At 35.1% G+C, this 18,913-nt stretch overlaps 1 protein-coding gene across 3 annotated transcripts in view; it reads left to right on the top strand.

The window, feature by feature from the left end:
- The window catches only part of OXR1 (oxidation resistance 1), a 279,534-nt gene that overhangs the window by 227,185 nt on the left and 33,436 nt on the right, over positions 1-18,913 (top strand). For 2 of the 3 annotated variants that reach the window (XM_005862364.2, XM_005862366.2), the window contains exons 7-10: positions 140-292; positions 8,366-8,550; positions 11,992-12,746; positions 16,087-16,255. In XM_005862364.2, coding sequence (XP_005862426.1) covers positions 140-292; positions 8,366-8,550; positions 11,992-12,746; positions 16,087-16,255 — 1,262 coding nt within the window. Of the gene's footprint in view, positions 1-139; positions 293-8,365; positions 8,551-11,991; positions 12,747-16,080; positions 16,256-18,913 lie in introns of all 3 variants that reach the window. The other variant, XM_014536527.1, reaches the window with a different exon arrangement.

Genomic DNA, 18,913 nt, shown 5'->3' with positions numbered 1-18,913 from the left:
TTTTACATAAGAACATTTTGGGCTGACCTCCAGAATGTGATGAGAAGGAAGAACACTTATTGAGGGGAAGCTATTCTTTTGGCTTTAATAATGTGCTTATTTTTATTTAGTTCTCTGAAGTGCCTTTTTTTTTTTTAAGAATCCTGATGCAGTGCACCCGAAAGAAACAACTCCCTCGTCTACATTTACTGGTATTCGACCTGCACGAGTTGTATCTTCAACTTCTGAAGAGGAAGAAGCATTTACTGAGAAGTTTCTAAAAATTAATTGCAAATATGTTACCAGAGGCAAGGTAACAAATAGTACCTTAAATCACCAACATCAGAAAATGCTTGAATATTTTTTAAAATATTAGTGGAACTACTAGTTTGAGTTAGTGTGGATTCTGCTCATAACAATCTGGTAATCTGTTGCAAATCATTAAAGGCAATGGCATACATAAACATACTACAAAAAGCTGATATAAAATGACTATTTTTGGGCACTCTTGAAGTGCCAATCCTTGCAGAGTTAGTATGATACCCAAATAGGAAGATAACTACTATTCATTGAGTACCTACTATATGCCAGAAATTGTTTTGGTGTTTTATTTTAATTATTTTATCAACTCAAAATAGGTGGTCCTATTCCTTCTTCACAGGAAAAAATATATATATCAGAAAAGGTTAATGAGTCTAAGGATTCTCTGTCATGGCCAGAATTCAAACTGAGTTAGAATCTCTGTTTTATGTACCACACCTTGCTGCTTTACACAGCAAAGAATATCATGTCTGCAGAAGCAATATAGTAAAGTAACACAGAGTTGGAAAATAAACTCCAGGTATTGCTTAGCAAGTAACTATGATACCAACTTAAAAAATTATGACTGCCTAATAATCAAAATTAATAAATTATGAATATTTGAAATACAGGTGTTCAGTTCTATAAATTTATTCCTACATACTGTTTTAACTGGACCCACATTCTCAATATGTTGTATTTTTATTTTCATTCAGTTAATAATATTTTCTCTTTATTTCTTCTTTGGCCCATGGAATATTAGAGTGTTTAATTTGTAAACATTTGGGGATTTAAAAAAATATCTTTTGTTTTTGAGTTCTGATGTTATTCCATGTAGTTAGATAACATACTACTTTTTGAAGACTTAATTTAAGACTTATTTTATGGTCCAGAACGTGGTATGTCTTGCACTTGAAAACAATGTGTATCTGCTCCTATTGGGAGGACTATTCTATAAATGTCAGTTAATTCAAGTTAAGTGATTAGTGTTGTTCTTTTGCATCCCCATTGATTTTCTGTCTATTCTATCAATTATTGACAAGAGGATGTTGAAATACCTCATGGTAATTGTGTATTTCAGCCGTGGGCAAACTACAGCCCGTGGGCCGAATCCGGCCCGTTTGAAATGAATAAAACTAAAAAAAAAAAAAAAAGACCGTACCCTTTTATGTAATGATGTTTACTTTGAATTTATATTAGTTCACACAAACACTCCATCCATGCTTTTGTTCCAGCCCTCCGGTCCAGTTTAAGAACCCATTGTGGCCCTCGAGTCAAAAAGTTTGCCCACCCCTGGTGTATTTTCTATTTCTCCTTTCGTTTCTGTTTTTGTTTTGTGTATTTTGAAACTTTGTCATTAGGTGTACAAATGTTTAAGATTTTTATATTGTCTTGATGAATTGACTTGTTTCATTATTCTTGGTAATATTCTTGCCATGAAATCTACTTTGATCAATACTTATAGTCACTTCATATTCCTTTTGATTAATGTTAACGGTGTATCTCTTTTGTTGTTTTACTTTTGACCTATGTCTTTATATTTAAAATGAGTTTCCATGCCTTACTCAGAGGGAAGGTGTGGGAGGGCTTACATTAGAATTCACTCTTTGTATTGTACATTCTGTGGGCTTTAACAGAATATATAGTGACATCAACCCACCATTACAGTATCATCCTATATAACAGTGGTTGGCAAACTGCGGCTCGTGAGCCACATGCGGCTCTTTGGCCCCTTGAGTGTGGCCACGAAGTTTCAATTGCACTGTATGTGCACGCCCACACGTGGTATTTTGTGGAAGAGCCACACTCAAGGGGCCACAATTTGCCGACCACTGCTATATAATAAAAGGCTAATATGCAAATTGACCGACAGTGGAATGACCGGTCGCTATGATGCTCACTGACAACCATGGGGCAGACGCTCAACGTAGGAGTTGCCCCCGGTGGTCAGTGCGCTCCCACAGGGGGAGCACCGCTCAGCCAGAAGTCAGGCTCACAGCTGGCGAGTGCAGTAGCAGTGGTGGGAGCCTTCCCACTGCTGCGACATCCCCCAAGGGGTCCCAGACTGCGAGAGGGTGCAGGCTGGGCTGAAGGACTCCCCTCCACCCAGTGCATGAATGTCGTGCACCGGGCCTCTAGTAGAGAATAGTTTCATTGCCCTAAAGATTCTCTTTGCTCTGCCTGTTCATTCTTCCCTGGAAACTGCTGATCGTTTTACTGTCTTCATAGTTTTGCCCTTTTCAGAGTGTCATATAGTTAGAATCATACAGTATAATTGTATGATTTCAAGTTGTCTTCTTTCACTTAGCAATATGCATTTAAGAGTCCTGCCTTTCTTTTGTGATTAGATAGCTTTTTTAAAAAAAATTGCTGAATAATAATTCATTGTGTGGATATTCTGCGTTCACTGACTGAAGGACATCTTGTTTTTTCCAAATTTGGGTACTTGTGAAACAGCTGCTAGAAACATTCACATGCAGGTTCTTTGTGTAGACATAAGCTTTTACCTCATTCGGGTAAGTAAGCAGTGCTATTGCTAGATCTAGATCACATGTTAAGATTATTTTTAGCTTTGTAAGAAACTCCCAAAATGTCGTCCAAAGTGGTTGTATCATTTTGTATTTGTACCAACAAATCAATAAGAGCTGCTGTTGCTCCACATCTTCACTAGCATTCATTGTTGTCAGTGTTTTAGAATTGTTAGCCATGCTGATTGGTCTTTAGTGGTAACTCTTGGTTTTAACTTGCATTTTCCTAATGACTTATGATATTGAGCATATTTTCATAAGCATATTTGCTATCCTATATCTTTGGCAATTTCTTTGTATTTGAAAGATCTTTTCATTGGGCATAGAATTTTAGGTTGACAGGTTTTTATTTTTTCTCAGAATTTTGAAGATGTTTCTTTCAGAACTCCACTGTTTTCTGGCCTGCATTGTTTCTGAGAGAAAGAAGTCTTCTGTTATTTTTATATTTGGTGTTCTGTACAAAATACAGTTTTTTCTTTTGGTTGTATTCAACATGGCCTGTTTATCACTTTTTGAGCAATTTTTTACAATGTGCCTTGGTGTATTTTTCTTTTTCTTTCTTGCTTGAGGATCATTTAGCTTCTTGGATCTGTGGGTTTATAGTTTTCATCAAATTTGTAAACTTTTTGGCCATATTTCTTCAAATATTTTTTTCTCTCACGTTCTCTTCTTTGGGAACTTCAATTATGCATGTTTGGCCTGCTTGATGTTGTGTCTCATAGCTCACTAGTACTCTGTTCTTCTTTGTTTTGACAATTTCAATTGCTATATCTTTATGTTCACTAATACTTTTCTCCCTTGTCTAATCTGCTATTCTATCTAGTGTATTTTTCATCTCTATTAAGTTCAAACTGGTTCTCATATCTTCATGGTTCCTACTTCACTTGCACAATCTTTCTTCTATATTCTTGAATATATGGGATATGTATTAAGGTATTTTTACATTATATATTCTCTACTCTTAATTATCTATTTCTTAGATCATCCCTGGCAATGTAAATGTTCCTACAGTATACTTTACCATCTCTCATTGGCTTGAGTTGGTATAATCCAGGAATACAAATTGATGTGTGTGAATCTATTTAAAATATTAATCAAAAGATGAGTAGGCTGTGGTTTATATGAAATTACTTATTTAGGTGGCCCATGGTCTGTCTAAACTAAAAGAAATGCTATTCATACTTTTGGACTGATTCCCTTTCCCCCACCAAAAAGATAGTTTTATGTTCTTCAAATTAAGCCAGGTAAATTCACAGAGCTGAGTATGGGATTGGAAGGAGAGTGTGATACCAAATTAAACAGGATTCAAGTGTTGTTGTTATTGTTTTAATCTTTATTGTTGAGAGTATTATAGATGTCCTTCCTTCCTCCCTCTCAGAAGGCTCCCCTTCACCCAGATGCCACTCCACCCCAGCCCTTCACCATCCTATTGTCTTTGTCCAGGGATAATGGGTAATGCATATATGCAAATAAGTTCTTTGGTTAATCTCTTCCTCTCCCCCTATGCCCCTGTGCTATGAGATTCATCAGTCTGTTCCATGTTTTCATGCCTCTGGTTCTATTTTATTCATCAGTTTATTTTGTTCATTAGATTCCTTGTTCATTTATTTTGACTTTTAGAGTCAATTGTTGGTAGGTTTGTATTTATTTCCATTTATTGTTCATACTTTTTATTTTATTTTTTTTTATTTTTCTTCTGCTTAGGGAAGACCCTTCAACATTTCATGTAATACTGGTTTGGTGGTGATGAACTCCTTTAGCTTTTCTTTGTCTGGGAAGCACTTTATCTGTCCTTCAATTCTAAATGATAGCTTTGTTGGGTAGAGTAATCTTGGTCATAGGTCCTTGCTTTTCATCTCTGAATATTTCTTGCCTCTCCCTTCTGGTCTAAAAAGTTTCTGTTGAGACATCAGCTGATGGTTGTATGAGTACTCCCTTGTAGGTAACTAACTGCTTTTCTCTTGCTGCTTTTAAGATTCTGTCTTGTTGCCGAAACCGGTTTGGCTCGGTGGATAGAGCGTCGGCCTGCGGACTGAAAGGTCCCGGGTTCGATTCCGGTCAAGGGCATGTACCTGGGCTGCGGGCACATCCCCAGTAGGAGATGTGCAGGAGGCAGCTGATCGATGTTTCTCTCTCATTGATGTTTCTAACTCTCTATCTCTCTCCCTTCCTCTCTGTAAAAAATCAATAAAAAATATATTTAAAAAAAAAAAAGATTCTGTCTTTGATTTTAACCTTTTTCATTTTAATTTATGATGTGTTTTGATGTAGGCCTCTTTGGATTCATCTTGTTTGAGACTCTCTGTGCTTCCTGGACTTGTAAGTCTATTTCTTTCACCAGGTAGGGGAAATTTTCTGTCAATTTTTTTTTTTTTTCAAATAGGTTTTCAATTTCTTGCTCCCTTCTTCTGGCACACCCATGATGCAAATATTGGTACACTTGAAGTTGTCCCAGAGGCTCCTTACACTATCTTCATATTTTTGGATTTTTATTTTTTCTGTTCTGATTAGGTGTTCTTTGCTGCCTCATATTTCAAATCACTGATTTGATTCGTGGCATAATCTACTCTACTGTTAATCTCCTGTAAATTACTCTTCATTTCAGTTAGTGTATCCTTCATTCTGACTGGCCGTTTCTTATGTCATTGATGTTTTCACTAAGTTCCTGGATCATCCTTATAACTATTGTTTTGAACAGAGGTGGGGAAGACATTCGAAATTATTTGGTCTGGCCCTGCCAAGGCATTATGGGTGAGTTAATTAAATGTTTGACCAAAAATAGCAGGATAATTGTTAAGTCGATAATTTTGTATGGCCCACAAATGATGTTATAAATATCTCAATGGCCTTGGTAGAAAAAGGTTCCTCACCCCTGGTTTTGAACTCTGTATCTGGTTGTTTTGTTTGTTTCTATTTTATTAACTTCTTTTTCTGGAGGTTTCTTCTGTCCTTTCATTTGTGACATGTTTCTTTGTCTCCTCATTTTGGCTGCTTCCCTGTGTTTGTTTCTCTGTATTAGGTAGAGATGTTATGTCTCCTGGAATTGGTAAAGTGGCCTTGTGTAGTAGGTGTCCTGTAGGGCCCAGTGGCTCAGCCTCCCTAGTCATCTGAGCTGGACACTCGAAGTGTGCCCCTGTGTGGGCTGTGTGCACTGTCCTGTTTTAGTTGAGCCTCGATTGCTGTTGGCAATACTGGGAGGGATTGACTCCTAGGCCAGTTGGCTGTGAGGACCAGTTATGACCACAGCAGAAGAGCTGCTGTGTAGGAGATGCTCCTATGGAGCAAGACTTGCTTCAGTTGGGCTTTGACACTCACTGAGTCCACCCCTTAAGAGTGTTGCTCATGGATGTGGTAGATGTGTAATCTGGCATGGTCTGAAGCTGACCACCTGGTGCACTGGCTCCTGGGAGGTGCGAAGTCAGCTACTGCCTCTGCCCTACCTGGGGCCACCCAGCAAGAGCTACAGAGAGATCTTCAGATGGCTGCTACTTATGTGGGGCTTGCAGGTGTCCAAGAGAGGTCAAGTTGGGAACCTTGGCAGGCTGTTGCTAGTGCCAGGCCTGGGGCCACTTATTGAGAAGTATGTGGCACACTGAGGCCAGCTGCTGCTTGTTTGAGAAATTTTAGGAAAGTCTGAAGCCTGAGCAAGGACAGGCCATTCATATGGAAAAGCCACTGCAAACAGCTTGGGAGGGGCTACAAAATGGGTGGAGCAGGGTCTCATGGAATCACCAGGGTGTGGTGAACAGTGTGGGCCAGGTCAATGGAGACATAGATGTGGCTCCTGCCTGTAGGCCTTGTGGTGGGGGAGGTCTCAGCCAAGGAACAATGACCTCTGTCAACACTTTTGTCTGGGAGAAAGCTGCCTCCCAGTTCTTGCCCTGATATCAGATAATTTAGTTCTTCCCCATATGTCCCTGGATACTTTGAAGCTGCTGCCCTAGTGCTGGAGCTCGGAGGAAGTGAGTCTGAGCTTGGGCCCTTTAATAGCAACTGCCTGGGACTCCTGCAGTGTCTGTGTCACTCAGCCACGATCCCCGCTGGTTTTTACAACCCTAAGTTATGGGGACTTCTCTTTCTGGCACTGGAACCCTGGGCTGGGGACTCTAGTGTGGGACTGGGATCCCCTTGCTCCTTGCAGGGACCTCTGCAGCCAAAATATCCCTCCCAATTAAAAACAGACCACTGTGGGTATTAGGCTAACTGGTTCCTCGCCTCTGCCCCTCCTACCAGTCTCAATGTGGCTTCTTTTTTAATTATCTAGTTGTAGGGCTTCCATTCAGCTGGATTTCAGACAATTCTGAATGATGGTTCTTCTGTGGTTTAGTTGTAATTTTGATGTGGTTGCGGGAAGAGGCAAATACTACATTTACCCTATTCTGCCATCTTGATCCTCCTCAGGATTTAAGTTGTTCTTTTCCTTAAAAGCTTTAGAAAAAACACAAAACAACTTTGAAGTAACTATTTTTTATTTTTATAATTCTGTCTAACTCTTCATTTTTATACTTATAGAATATAGTGGAATGGCAATTTTAAAAATGGGATCAAAGTATTTAGCACTTGAATTAGAGTGATTATATAGTTTGCTACATAAATGTGGAAGGATTATAGTATAAGCACAGACTGCCCGGATTTTGAATCTTGGTTCTACCGCTTATTAGGTAGCTGTAGTCATGTTTTATTTAGGACTCTCTCTCAACTGTAGTTTCCTCATCTATACTCATCTCAGAGCTCAGTGTAATGATCAAATGAACAATAATGTATATAAAGCATGATACATATAGAACATACAGTACATTAGCTAATATTAGTGGGATCAGCTTCTTATGGACTTTAGTTTGCTCCTTGTAAAATAAGAGGGTTGGTCTCTTCATATTAGCATCACTATTTACATGAATATATTTTAAAATTCATAGCTTTTATGATTAAATTTAAAATGATTACTGGTTACCTTGGAGGTCATCTAAATTACCTAATTTTAGAGATTAAAAAACTGAGGCCCAGAGGCTTTGCTTGCCCAAGGTCACATGCCTAGCAGCAGAGTCAAGCGAAATCGATTTTTTTTTAAATATATTTTTAAAGAGATTATGCTGTTTTTTTCTTTATAATGTATTGAATTGTCAACAGTATTTATGAAACCTGCATTGTGTACATAAAACTGTTTGGTACCTCTAGTGAGGGAACAACACAAGAAGCAGTACACAAATTAACGTAAAGCATGGCTCATGCCTTACAGGAGTTTACAATCCCTTCTTCCATTACTGCGGTTATCTTGCTAATAGAGCTCAGTATTTTACTGAGGCGGCAAATGTTATACCTGACTTGCTTGTTTGAGAATGAATATAATATTCTTTGTAGTTTGCCTCTGCTAAAGAGGAGCACTTACTGGGAAAATTTGTGTTTTATTAACATTTCCATGAGAATGCCTTAGTGCTTGAATGTACTGCTTTTCCGTATAATAGATGGCCTAATATCAGGAGAAAATTAGTAAAAATAGCTAGCATACTTTTTGAAAATTTAAACTTTGAAGATTAAACATTATTTTCTTTTTATCTTAGGGCACAGTCAGTGGTGTGCTGCTAGTTACACCAAATAATATAATGTTTGATCCACATAAATCTGACCCCTTGGTTCAAGAGAATGGCTGTGAGGAATATGGGATCATGTGTCCAATGGAAGAGGTGATGTCAGCTGCAATGTACAAAGAAATTTTGGATAGCAAAATAAAGGAATCCTTACCCATGTAAGAGTGTTTTTTTATACTCCTTTGCAATTTTATTGCATTTAGATAATTGATTGACCCTTGTCTAATACTCTTAAGTATTTTTATTAGTTTTATTTTAGCTGCTTTTCATTTTCTTAATAATTAAACAAAAAATATATGTAATGTTGGAAGGTTTCTTCTCAGTGCACTTAGAATAGTTAAGAGTGTTTTAGGTTTATATTTTTATATTTGGTCGGAGAACTGGATACTTAAAAATAACCTATAGTACTCATTTAATACAGTGTATACCAGCTTTTAAAAAATATATATCTTATTGATTTTTTAACAGAGAGGAAGGGCTAGGGATAGAGAGTTAGAAACATCGGTGAGAGAGAAACAGCTGACTCCTGCACACCCCTTACTGGGGATGTGCTCACAACCAAGGTACATGCCCTTTACTGGAATCGAACCTGGGACCCTTCAGTCCGCAGGCTGACGCTATATCCACTGATCCAAACCGGTTAGGGCTACCAGATATTTTTTTTATTCAGACATACCATTCACAATTTTGAATTATCTATATGAGTAGTTTAACGTAATAAGTAATGAAGGGTAGCTTTCCAATTTTTCTCTCTGTCAGTAAAATCGGGGTGGGATTTGGGGAGGCCACATGAGCAAAGATCTGACATTGCTACAACCAGAGCAGCTTGTTTTTTTAGTTATTTATTTATATGTTTATATCCGTTCTCAGAAAAGTGTAAAATATAGGGGAGAAGATCCACAGTTGCACAATTAAAAGAGTTAACCATGGAATGTGTGGTTATCTGATTGTGATTCGGGTAACATAGGTGTGAGACTACAGGTCAGCATAATCTTTGTACATAATGTACTTGATCAAAGGAATGACTAGAGAAAAGGGAGAAATAAGAAATAAAAAGAAGGTAAAAGGTAGGTATATAAAAGAAAGAAAGAAGTAGAAAGGAAAAAAAATTGATATGTAATAGAAAAGAACTCCCCCATTTCTCCATACTGATTGTCAACAGTTTAAAATCTGGCCTCACTTTAACTGATACTGAGATATATATCCCAGTATTAGCCCACAGGAATGAAGAATGCTGTTTTAATATTAACCTTGTGGGAAAGAACTACTTACAGAGGAGAAGAACAAATTATTTCTGTTTCTGAGGCAACCTATATGAGTTTGTTATGATACCTGTGGAGAATAAAGTTTCTTATTAAAAAAATTAATTACACCTTCCACTCAATAGATATTTTGTCATGGTAAACTCCTCTTTATAGATGCAGATAATTCCTAGGATATTCTCTAGTGTCAGTTATTCTTATAGATCATTCAAAGTCAGGTTCAGCAAATAACCATTGGAGTAGGTGGAGGGATAAGGCAAAAGTGAAGGAGTGAATGATTAGATTTAAAAGGAAACAAGATTATATATGTGTGTGTATATTGTCAGTCATTGCTAAGATTAACTTCCTGCTGTCCTGCTTTTCCGTTTGTATTATGATATTTTGGGATTCTCTTATGCTGAATGATTCATAACTATCCTATAAGGATACCTTAGGGCTCCTCTTGCATATCACTGTTTTATCATTCATAATGTCACGTGGAAAAACCATGCATTTGATCTAAACATTTTTTTATTTCTTCAAAAAGAAATATCATTTAATTCTCCCTTATTAATTGATTAAAAACTATTTGTAACAAATCATATAAATGAAGTGGTTTTTTCAGAGTAGTATCATGGCAAAAATGAGATAAGATTTTATTGATTTTCTTTTGTCTTAAATTGCTTGGGAAGTTGATTTTAAAGGTATTGTTCTGCAACTATATTGAGCAGTAAAAGCACATTGGCATTAATAAATATTTAGTATTTGGCATTTTAACTCTGAAGATTACAGCACTTATATAAATATATATCCTGTTTGGTTTGTTTATTACCTTTTATTAAATGTACATGTACAGTTTCCCAAAACTTTACCAACTTCCAAGACCCTATATACAGTGTGGGGCAAAAGTAGGTTTATAGTTGTTCATATGGGAAATAATACAATAATTATACAAAAACTAACTTGTTTCGAGTACTCAAAACTACAAACCTACTTTTGCCCCTCCCTGTGAGCAGTTTGAATGAATCACCAGTAGATGACACTGTTATGTATTTTATAGCACAAGTTAAATGCTTGTGTTTTTTAAGGTGAATTAAATACAAGAGGCAGAGCTATGAACTGAACTTCAACTAATTAATACTTTTAATAAAAATAAAATTTTTCTATTCTTGTTATAAAAGTCATGCATACTCATTTTAGAAAATTTGAAAAATACCAAAAAGTAGAATAAGAGGAAAGGAGTTAACTCAGCTTCATCATCCAGAGATAGCCAATTATTTTTGTGTTGAATTATTTTTCAGTCTTTTTTATTTTCAAGCTTTCATAAATGTGAATAGTTTTTCCACTAAGAACTCATGCGGTTTCCATTTCTCATAAACTATTTTTAACTGTCATTTTTAATTGCTGACTTATATTTCATGCTTTAAATGTTTGCACTGTCTCTTTCCAGAACGTTAGACTATCTAACTTTTGAACATTACTGCTTACGTATACAATGCCATTAAACATGAAAATCTAGATGTAATTATAAACCATTTAGCTATCTAATATCTAACCCCTTTAGTTAAACAAGTTCCCTTAGAATTGTTATTGAGTTGTTGCTGGTAGCCTGAAGAATTCCAGTGAGTACTTTTGCCTCAGTTCTACTCAGGTTGGCTTTGAGCTTTGCTTTTGAGCTCTATATTTTAGTTTAATCTCTACTTAAATGTAAAATAAGCACTGCATGTGTGCACGTGTGTGTAATATCAATGAATGTATTACTTTGTTAAGACATTTACATTTTAATCAAAATTTTACCTAAGCTTATTTTTCATATTCTATCAATGAATAAATTTTAATTTAGAATTATAGCTTCACCCAAAACTTGTATTATCATCTTCTCTTCAGGTAGATTAATTCAGGAAATGTTGCACTGATGTTTTCCATATCTTAAGCAATTGATGCAAAAGCTTTACTATCACTTTGGTCTATATCAGTGGTTCTCAACCTTCCTAATGCCGCGACCCTTTAATACAGTTCCTCATGTTGTGGTGACCCCCAATTTCATTGTTACAAATTGAACATAATTAAAGCATAGTGATTAATCACAAAAGCAATATGTAATTATATATGTGTTTTCTGATGGTCTTAGGCGACCCCTGTGAAAGGGTCGTTCGACCGCCAAAGGGGTCGCAACCTACAGGATGAGAACCACTGGTCTATATGAATAAATCAAAATTTTTGATATGCTGTTAAGAGATGTATACTACATCCTTTTGTAAAAGCCTTTTTTTTGGAATATTAATTTAGTGGTAAGTTTGTGGACAATGAAAGACTACAATTTAAAAAGTCTAATAACATAATTGTTTTTACTGACAGAGAGATAGATCAGTTATCAGGAAGGGACTTCTGCCACTTAAAGAAAATGACAAGAAGTGATGCTGATGAAATAGACTCAAGAATCCGTGATGTGGTTAATGATAGTGCCAGCACTGCTCCCAGGAGCACCGAGGAGTCCCTTTTTGAAGACGTGTTCACAGAATCAGAACTCTCTCTAGTACGGGAAGAGCTTGTCTCTTCAGATGAGTTGCGACCAGGTGAATCATCCAGTGCATCATCAGAGTCTGTGCAGACTGTCAATCAGAGTGGAATAGAATGTTCAACAGTCATATCAGAATCTACTACTACTCTTGATCAGTTAAAATCTGATTCTGGACATTCTCCAAATGAAGTTGGGGCTCTTTCTCTTAAAACTGATTTAAATAATCTCAAAATGGCCACTAAGGAAGGAGATCAGGCAACAGATAATGTTCAAGAAATATTAGACCCTAAAGAAGGAAGCATAAATATTAAAGGTAATGCAGACCAGGATTTTCTTAATGAGAATTCACTGCACCAAGAAGAGGATGAAAAAGAAAGTATGCCTTGTGGGGAAGCAACAGAATTCAAACTAAAGCAAACTGTCAAAGGAAAACAAGGGAAGGAACAAAAACAGGACTCAGAGACAGAGGTAGAAGAGCTCCGGAAACTCTGGAAAAAGCATACTATGCAAGAAACTAAACAGCAAAGGGACAATATTCAACAGGTGTCACAAAAGGAAATTAAGCATAAAATAGCAACTGTTGACATAGAAGGTAAGTGTTAAAAGAATATATAAAGTTCATATTATTTGCATATTGTTTCCCTCTTTCCTTGGTGACTCAAAAGCTGCTGTTTCTTAGGCTACTCTAAAGAATAATCTAGTGGGCCCTTGGCTGATGTTTCTCTGGGGACAAGTATAATATTATTTGGTTTCTAATCTCTTGGACTTTTCTTACCCCACAGTGGCTTATACATAAAATGAGCATCTTTTCTACCGTGTTTAAACATTCCGAACTCATCATGTTCTATTTTTAAACAATGTATTTCTTAAAAATGTACACAAGCTCTGTAATACCTTTGATATCTCAACTTTTTTTTCTTTTAGTTCTTGGTGTGTTATCTCATTAAAATAATTTTTTTTCATTGCATATATAATATCCTAATTGCAATTTGTAATTGACAAAGTTGTAATCCCATCTTTTTAAAAAACTACGATCAGACAAAAATCTAATTTTTAAATTCCTCAAGTATCCAGAAGTTCTATCATTGTCTGAGTAAATGTTTTCTTTTACAAAGCAGCACTAAAGGTAAATTAAAACACCACTTTCAGTTTTGTTTTAGGGAGCTGTTTACTTATGAAAATTACAGAAATAGTCATTTCTGATATACAGTGCTTCTGCTTAATAGGTTAATGGAGTGCAGCTCAGGTATCTTAGGTAACATTTTTTATAGTCTATTGGAATATTGATTCCAGGCAAATCAAATTTATATATAAGCTTTTCTGTCATTTTTTTAATTCAAATTTTTTATTGTTTAAATATGCATAAACTGAAATTTACCATTTTAACCATTTCTAAGTGTAAAATTCAATGGCAGTAAGTACATTCACATTATTATAGAACTATCACCACCATCCATTTCCAAAGCTTTTTCATTTTCCCAGACTGAAACTGTACCCATTAAACAAAAACTCCTATATTCCACTCTTCCCAACCCCTGACAACCACCATTCTACTTTTTTGTCTCTACTCTAGGTACCTGATACAAGTGGAATCTTATATTTGTCCTTTTGTGTGTGGTTAATTTCCCTTACATAATGCCTTCAAGTTTCATCTATGTTATAGTATGTGTCAGAATTTCCTTCCTTTTAAAATTGTATAATATTCCATTAATACATAACATGTTTTCTTTATCTGTTCATTCATTAATGAACATTTGGGTTGTTTTTGCCTTTTGGCTTTTGTGAATAGTGCTGCTGGTAAACATTGGAATACAAATATTTGTTTGAGTTCCTCCTTTCAATTTTTGGGGGGTATATACCCAAAAGTGGACTTGCTGGATTCTATGGTAATTCTACGTTTAATTTTTGAGGAACTGCCAAACTGTTTTTCACAGTAGCTGTACCATTTTACATTTCCACAAGCAATGTACAACAGTTCAGTTCAGTTTAAAATACTGAATTTTACTTCTGTTTTCTTATATACCCTGAAGACCTAAGGATTATATTAAGTAGATGTTAAGAAACCCATTTACTCAAAGTAAATTCTATAAAAGAGTGACTATTTCTTCTTTTGTAATATTTTTCCTTTATTCAGAACTAGTGAATGTTCGTTAAATGTGATTTAACAAAAATATATAGGGAGTTTTTACCAAACTTATAAAAATTACCTAGAATTAATCACCTTAATCATTATTAACATTTGGTATATTTAGTTTTGATCTTTGGTGTGTATGTATATATTCATACATATATATATACAACTTTGATATTATTTGTATGTATCTATACATATGTATTTTTTATATAAAATTAGGATTATACTGTATGTAGTGTTGTATTTTCCTTTTTTCACTCACCATTTTATGTCATGAATGTTTTCCCATGTCATTATTGTTCTTTGAAAACATGGTTTTTAATGACCTTCTAATTTAACCATTTCCATATTGTTAAGACATTCCATTGTTATTAGCAATTCATATTGTTAAGATATTTTTTTATCTTTGATCAGGCTGTAAAAAATGCTGGCATGAATATCTTTATTGATATATTTGTGTCTGATTGTTGCCTTATATTAGAATCTTTGAAAAGGGTAAAATAATGGATTCTGTTTAAACCAATATGTGGTAGACTACTTTCATTATAGTGGGTTTGTTGGGGTGTAGGGTTTTATAGGGAGAGCCTCTATTATGACAAAATACTGAAAGGAGAAAAGTTGGTAGGTATATTCAGATAGCTATCCTGATTGTTACCATTTGGTTTCTTCCCTTTTGGAGAGGGGGGGGGTAACAAATTAAGTAATTAATTTTAAGTAACTTAGGTTTCTATAATAGGGAAATATTCAAAGTTTCTGACCTTTTAATGACTTCTATCTATATATATAAAAGCCTAAATGACCGGCCGGTTTTCAATTTTTATTATTTCAAAACTAGTATTATACCTATATTATTTATAAACATACAAGAGGCCGGTGGGGTCCCTCGGCCTGGCCAGCGGGGATCAGACCGAAACCAGCTCTCTGACATCCCCCGAGGGGTCCCGGATTGCTAGAGTGTGCAGGCCAGGCCAAGGGACCCCACCAGTGCACAAATCCGTGCACCGGGCCTCTAGTAATATAAAACTTTAATAGATATAAAACTGGATTGTAACTGTGCAAAAAATGGTAAAAGTTCATTTTTAATGATATTTGTGAATGCTTGGCCTCAGATTTTGTGCCTTCCACAATGTTACACAGAAAAAAGCCATGACTAGTACTCAGATTTCCTGAGTATAAGCAAGTATTTCCTCCATACTATGATGCTTTTCTAAGCTAATAATGTCCAGATTCCTAAGTTCAACCTCATTGTCAGACCCCTAATGTACCTTATGTCAGAATCTCTAGTAGGGAGAGTTAATGACAATTCAGGCTTAATAAACTGTCCAAACCGATGGCTGAATCTAGCATATTGTTGGTTGTTTTTATCACACCTAATAGGTATGTAAAAGCTTTAGAAACTTTTAAATTAAATTTTTGTCTTTAACAGCCAAACAAACTTATCTAGTTGTTTTTCTAGAAGGCTGATAGGGAATGTACAAAATATTGTATTTGTATATTCAATTACTTTAGTATAGTTGTTACAAACAAAAATTTAATAAAAGTTCCTGAAGCTGTCACATTTTTTTCCTAATACCCTTAGACATAATTTCAGCTTATAATGTGGCTGTTGGTTCATTAGTCTTGTTGTAACTGTACTTTTGATGGAAAATAATACAAATTAAGAGAATTAACTTAAGTGTCGATGAATTCAAGTATTATTCTCTATTTGTCAGAAGTTTGGAGAGACACATTATTTAATCTAAATTATTTAAGCATGGTGTGTAAGAATTGAATAAAACTGTTTGTGTCTCAACTTTAGGTTCTTCATTTTTAAAAGAAAAGAGAAGGCATCAGTTACATAAGTTCTTACGTCTCAGAGTTGGAAAACCAATGAGGAAAACATTTGTATCCCAAGCAAGTGCAACAATGCAACAGTATGCACAGAGAGATAAGAAACATGAATATTGGTTTGCTGTGCCACAAGAAAGGTAAAAAGACAAACAACCACCAAAACTTAAAACATTATTGAGATCCCTTGAATTAAAATGATTTTGAATATCAACACCAGTGACAAAGTACTTTTGAAACATATAGTTTATGAGTAAAACCTGACATTAAGGCTGTTCAAAATAATTTAGCTCCTATTTTGTACTCTTTAATATCCTCCATTTTAAATGTTGTTGTTTTTTTTGTGGTTTAATGCAAAAAATATGAATGTATAGCTAGCTTTAATAGTAAGAAAATTTACTTCAAATGTCTTAGAGCAAGAAGGTTCATCAAACTGGTATGGCTCCTACCTCATTGCAGGTAATGATGTATAATCCCTTTTTAAAAACCTCCTCAAATACTACTGAATGCCTTTAGTTTCTAAAGGGGTGTGATCTTCAAACTATTTTTTGTATTCCCTATCCAATAAAATTTTTTCTCGTAAGTTTACCAATTGTAAAGGATATCTGTCATCACTGTATTATAAATATTGACATTTTATTTTTTTAGAGAGATATTTTTATTGATTTCAGAGAGAGAAAGTGGGAGGGAGGGGGAGAGAGAGAAAGAGAGAGAAAAAAAGAGAAAGAAACATCAATGATGAGAAAGAATCATCAATCAGCTGCCTCCTGCACACCCTGGACTGGGGATCGGCCCAGGCATGTGCTCTAACCAGGAATTGAACCGGGATCTCCTAATTCATGGGTCAGCACTCAAAACATTGAGCCACATCGCCTGCCAATATCAACATTTAAAAATAAAACTGTTACATTGATTTTTAAAATAAATCTAGTAGAATCTAAACACCATAACAATTTCCCCTCTACCATTATCCATTTAAAACTACTTGAACGTGCTCTTCTTTAACAGAATTTTCATCATTACTTCTTCTCTTTGAACTTGTATTTCCATTACACCTCCTCATAGAATCTTATAAGGTACATTATATTTTTATTCCTGAGTATATTTCTTTGCAACAAATTACATACACTCACACATTTGTGTGTGTGTGTGTCCATTCTGATATTAGATTTATTTTAAAATTTTCTGTGACTGTTATCAAAATAGTAAAGAGTCTAAGGTTTATACTACATGCAAGCTAACAAGTTGTTATGCCATAGTAATGCATGCTAGGAGAGAACACAAGAGTCCCAATAATAGCAATAGATAGTACCAACATTTGCATGAGTTATTTGAGCTTCAGTTCCCACAATGTGATGGGAAGAAGGCCAGGTGGCAGATGCATTTGCCATGGGTTATATTACAGAAGAAGAACCATAAGTTTAGGGAGCCTAAGTATTTTATAATGTACATTAAGCATGGTTACTACCATTTGCTCCACAGTAAGATACTATTTCTATCTTCTAAACTATGCTATGTTTCCTGTGCAAACATATTTGAAAAGATAGGGCTGAACAAGGGTACTCAGTAATTATTACACATAAAAAGTAAAATATACTAAATATCTTAATAAAATAGATGGGCCTTTCTCCCAGTTAATTTATGTATCCATTGATGAATGTAGCTTATTGAAAGGATGAGAGAGGATTCAGTCCCTCAGTTCTACCTACTCCCCTTCATTTTTTTCTTTTAGGTACTGAAAAGCTTTGTTCACAAAAATAGTCTATGAGTTTGCAGAGTTTTTTATTATAATAATGTCACTCAATTTTTTAAACATGTTTCTATTTATATTCCAAAATTTAATCATCTTTTATCAAAATTATGTTTAGTGATAATCAATGAGCAACTTTATTGAAAACTTCTGTTTTATAGAAATCAGTAAATTAGAAACCACCTGATATGCAAAAGGATGTATAATGCAGTCTTAAAATCTTTTCCTGTCTTAATACTAACTGTGGGAGGTCTGGAAGTTTTTAAGGGCATGTACCATTATAAAGTTCTGGATAGGTGAGGATATGCTTTTTTTTTTTAATAAAGTAGAAAAAGTGCTTTAGGGAAAGCAAAGGACAGGGACTATGTAACATATAATTACCACACTTCTTACGCAGATTAGTATGAGTAACATTAAGAAGAAGAAGATAAAGAATTTGATTCCCTTAAAATTATCTTAAGTGTTTGTGTACCTCCTGGAAAATCTTTATATGTTGCTCTCAAATCTAATGCTTTTAATGATAAAATTCTTCTCCCTCCCCTCCCATCCAAGTATACAATAAATACAATTGTGCATTCAATAAAATGTGATCAGAGTAATTTTAAAATATGGCATGATTTGCATAATTCACAAATACCTGATAAGCACAGAGCCAGGCATTCTGATTTGCCAGACATATTAAGATAACTACAGTGAAAATTTTAACTACAGACATACCTTGGAGATATTTCAGGTTTAGTTCCAGACCATTGCAATAACGTAAATACCACAATAAAGAGAATATCACAGTAGAACGTGTCACACAAATTTCTTGGTTTCCCAGGGCATGTAAAAGTTATGTCATACTACTGTAGTCTGTTAAGTGTGCAGTAGTGTTAGGTATTTTAAAAATGTACATGCCTTAATTTAAAAATTCTTTACTGCTAAAAAATAATAACCATCAGAGCCTTCAGCGAGTCTTAATATTTTTTGCTGGTGGAGGGCCTTGCCTTGATGTTTATGGCTGGTGGTTCCTGAAAGTTGGGGTGACTGGCAACTACTTAAAATA

This window comes from Myotis brandtii, unplaced genomic scaffold (assembly GCF_000412655.1).
Source record: "Myotis brandtii unplaced genomic scaffold, ASM41265v1 scaffold1643, whole genome shotgun sequence".
NCBI classification, from domain to species: domain Eukaryota; kingdom Metazoa; phylum Chordata; class Mammalia; order Chiroptera; family Vespertilionidae; genus Myotis; species Myotis brandtii.
Note: the sequence above shows the minus strand (reverse complement) of the source record. Positions and strands in the feature narration are given on the sequence as shown.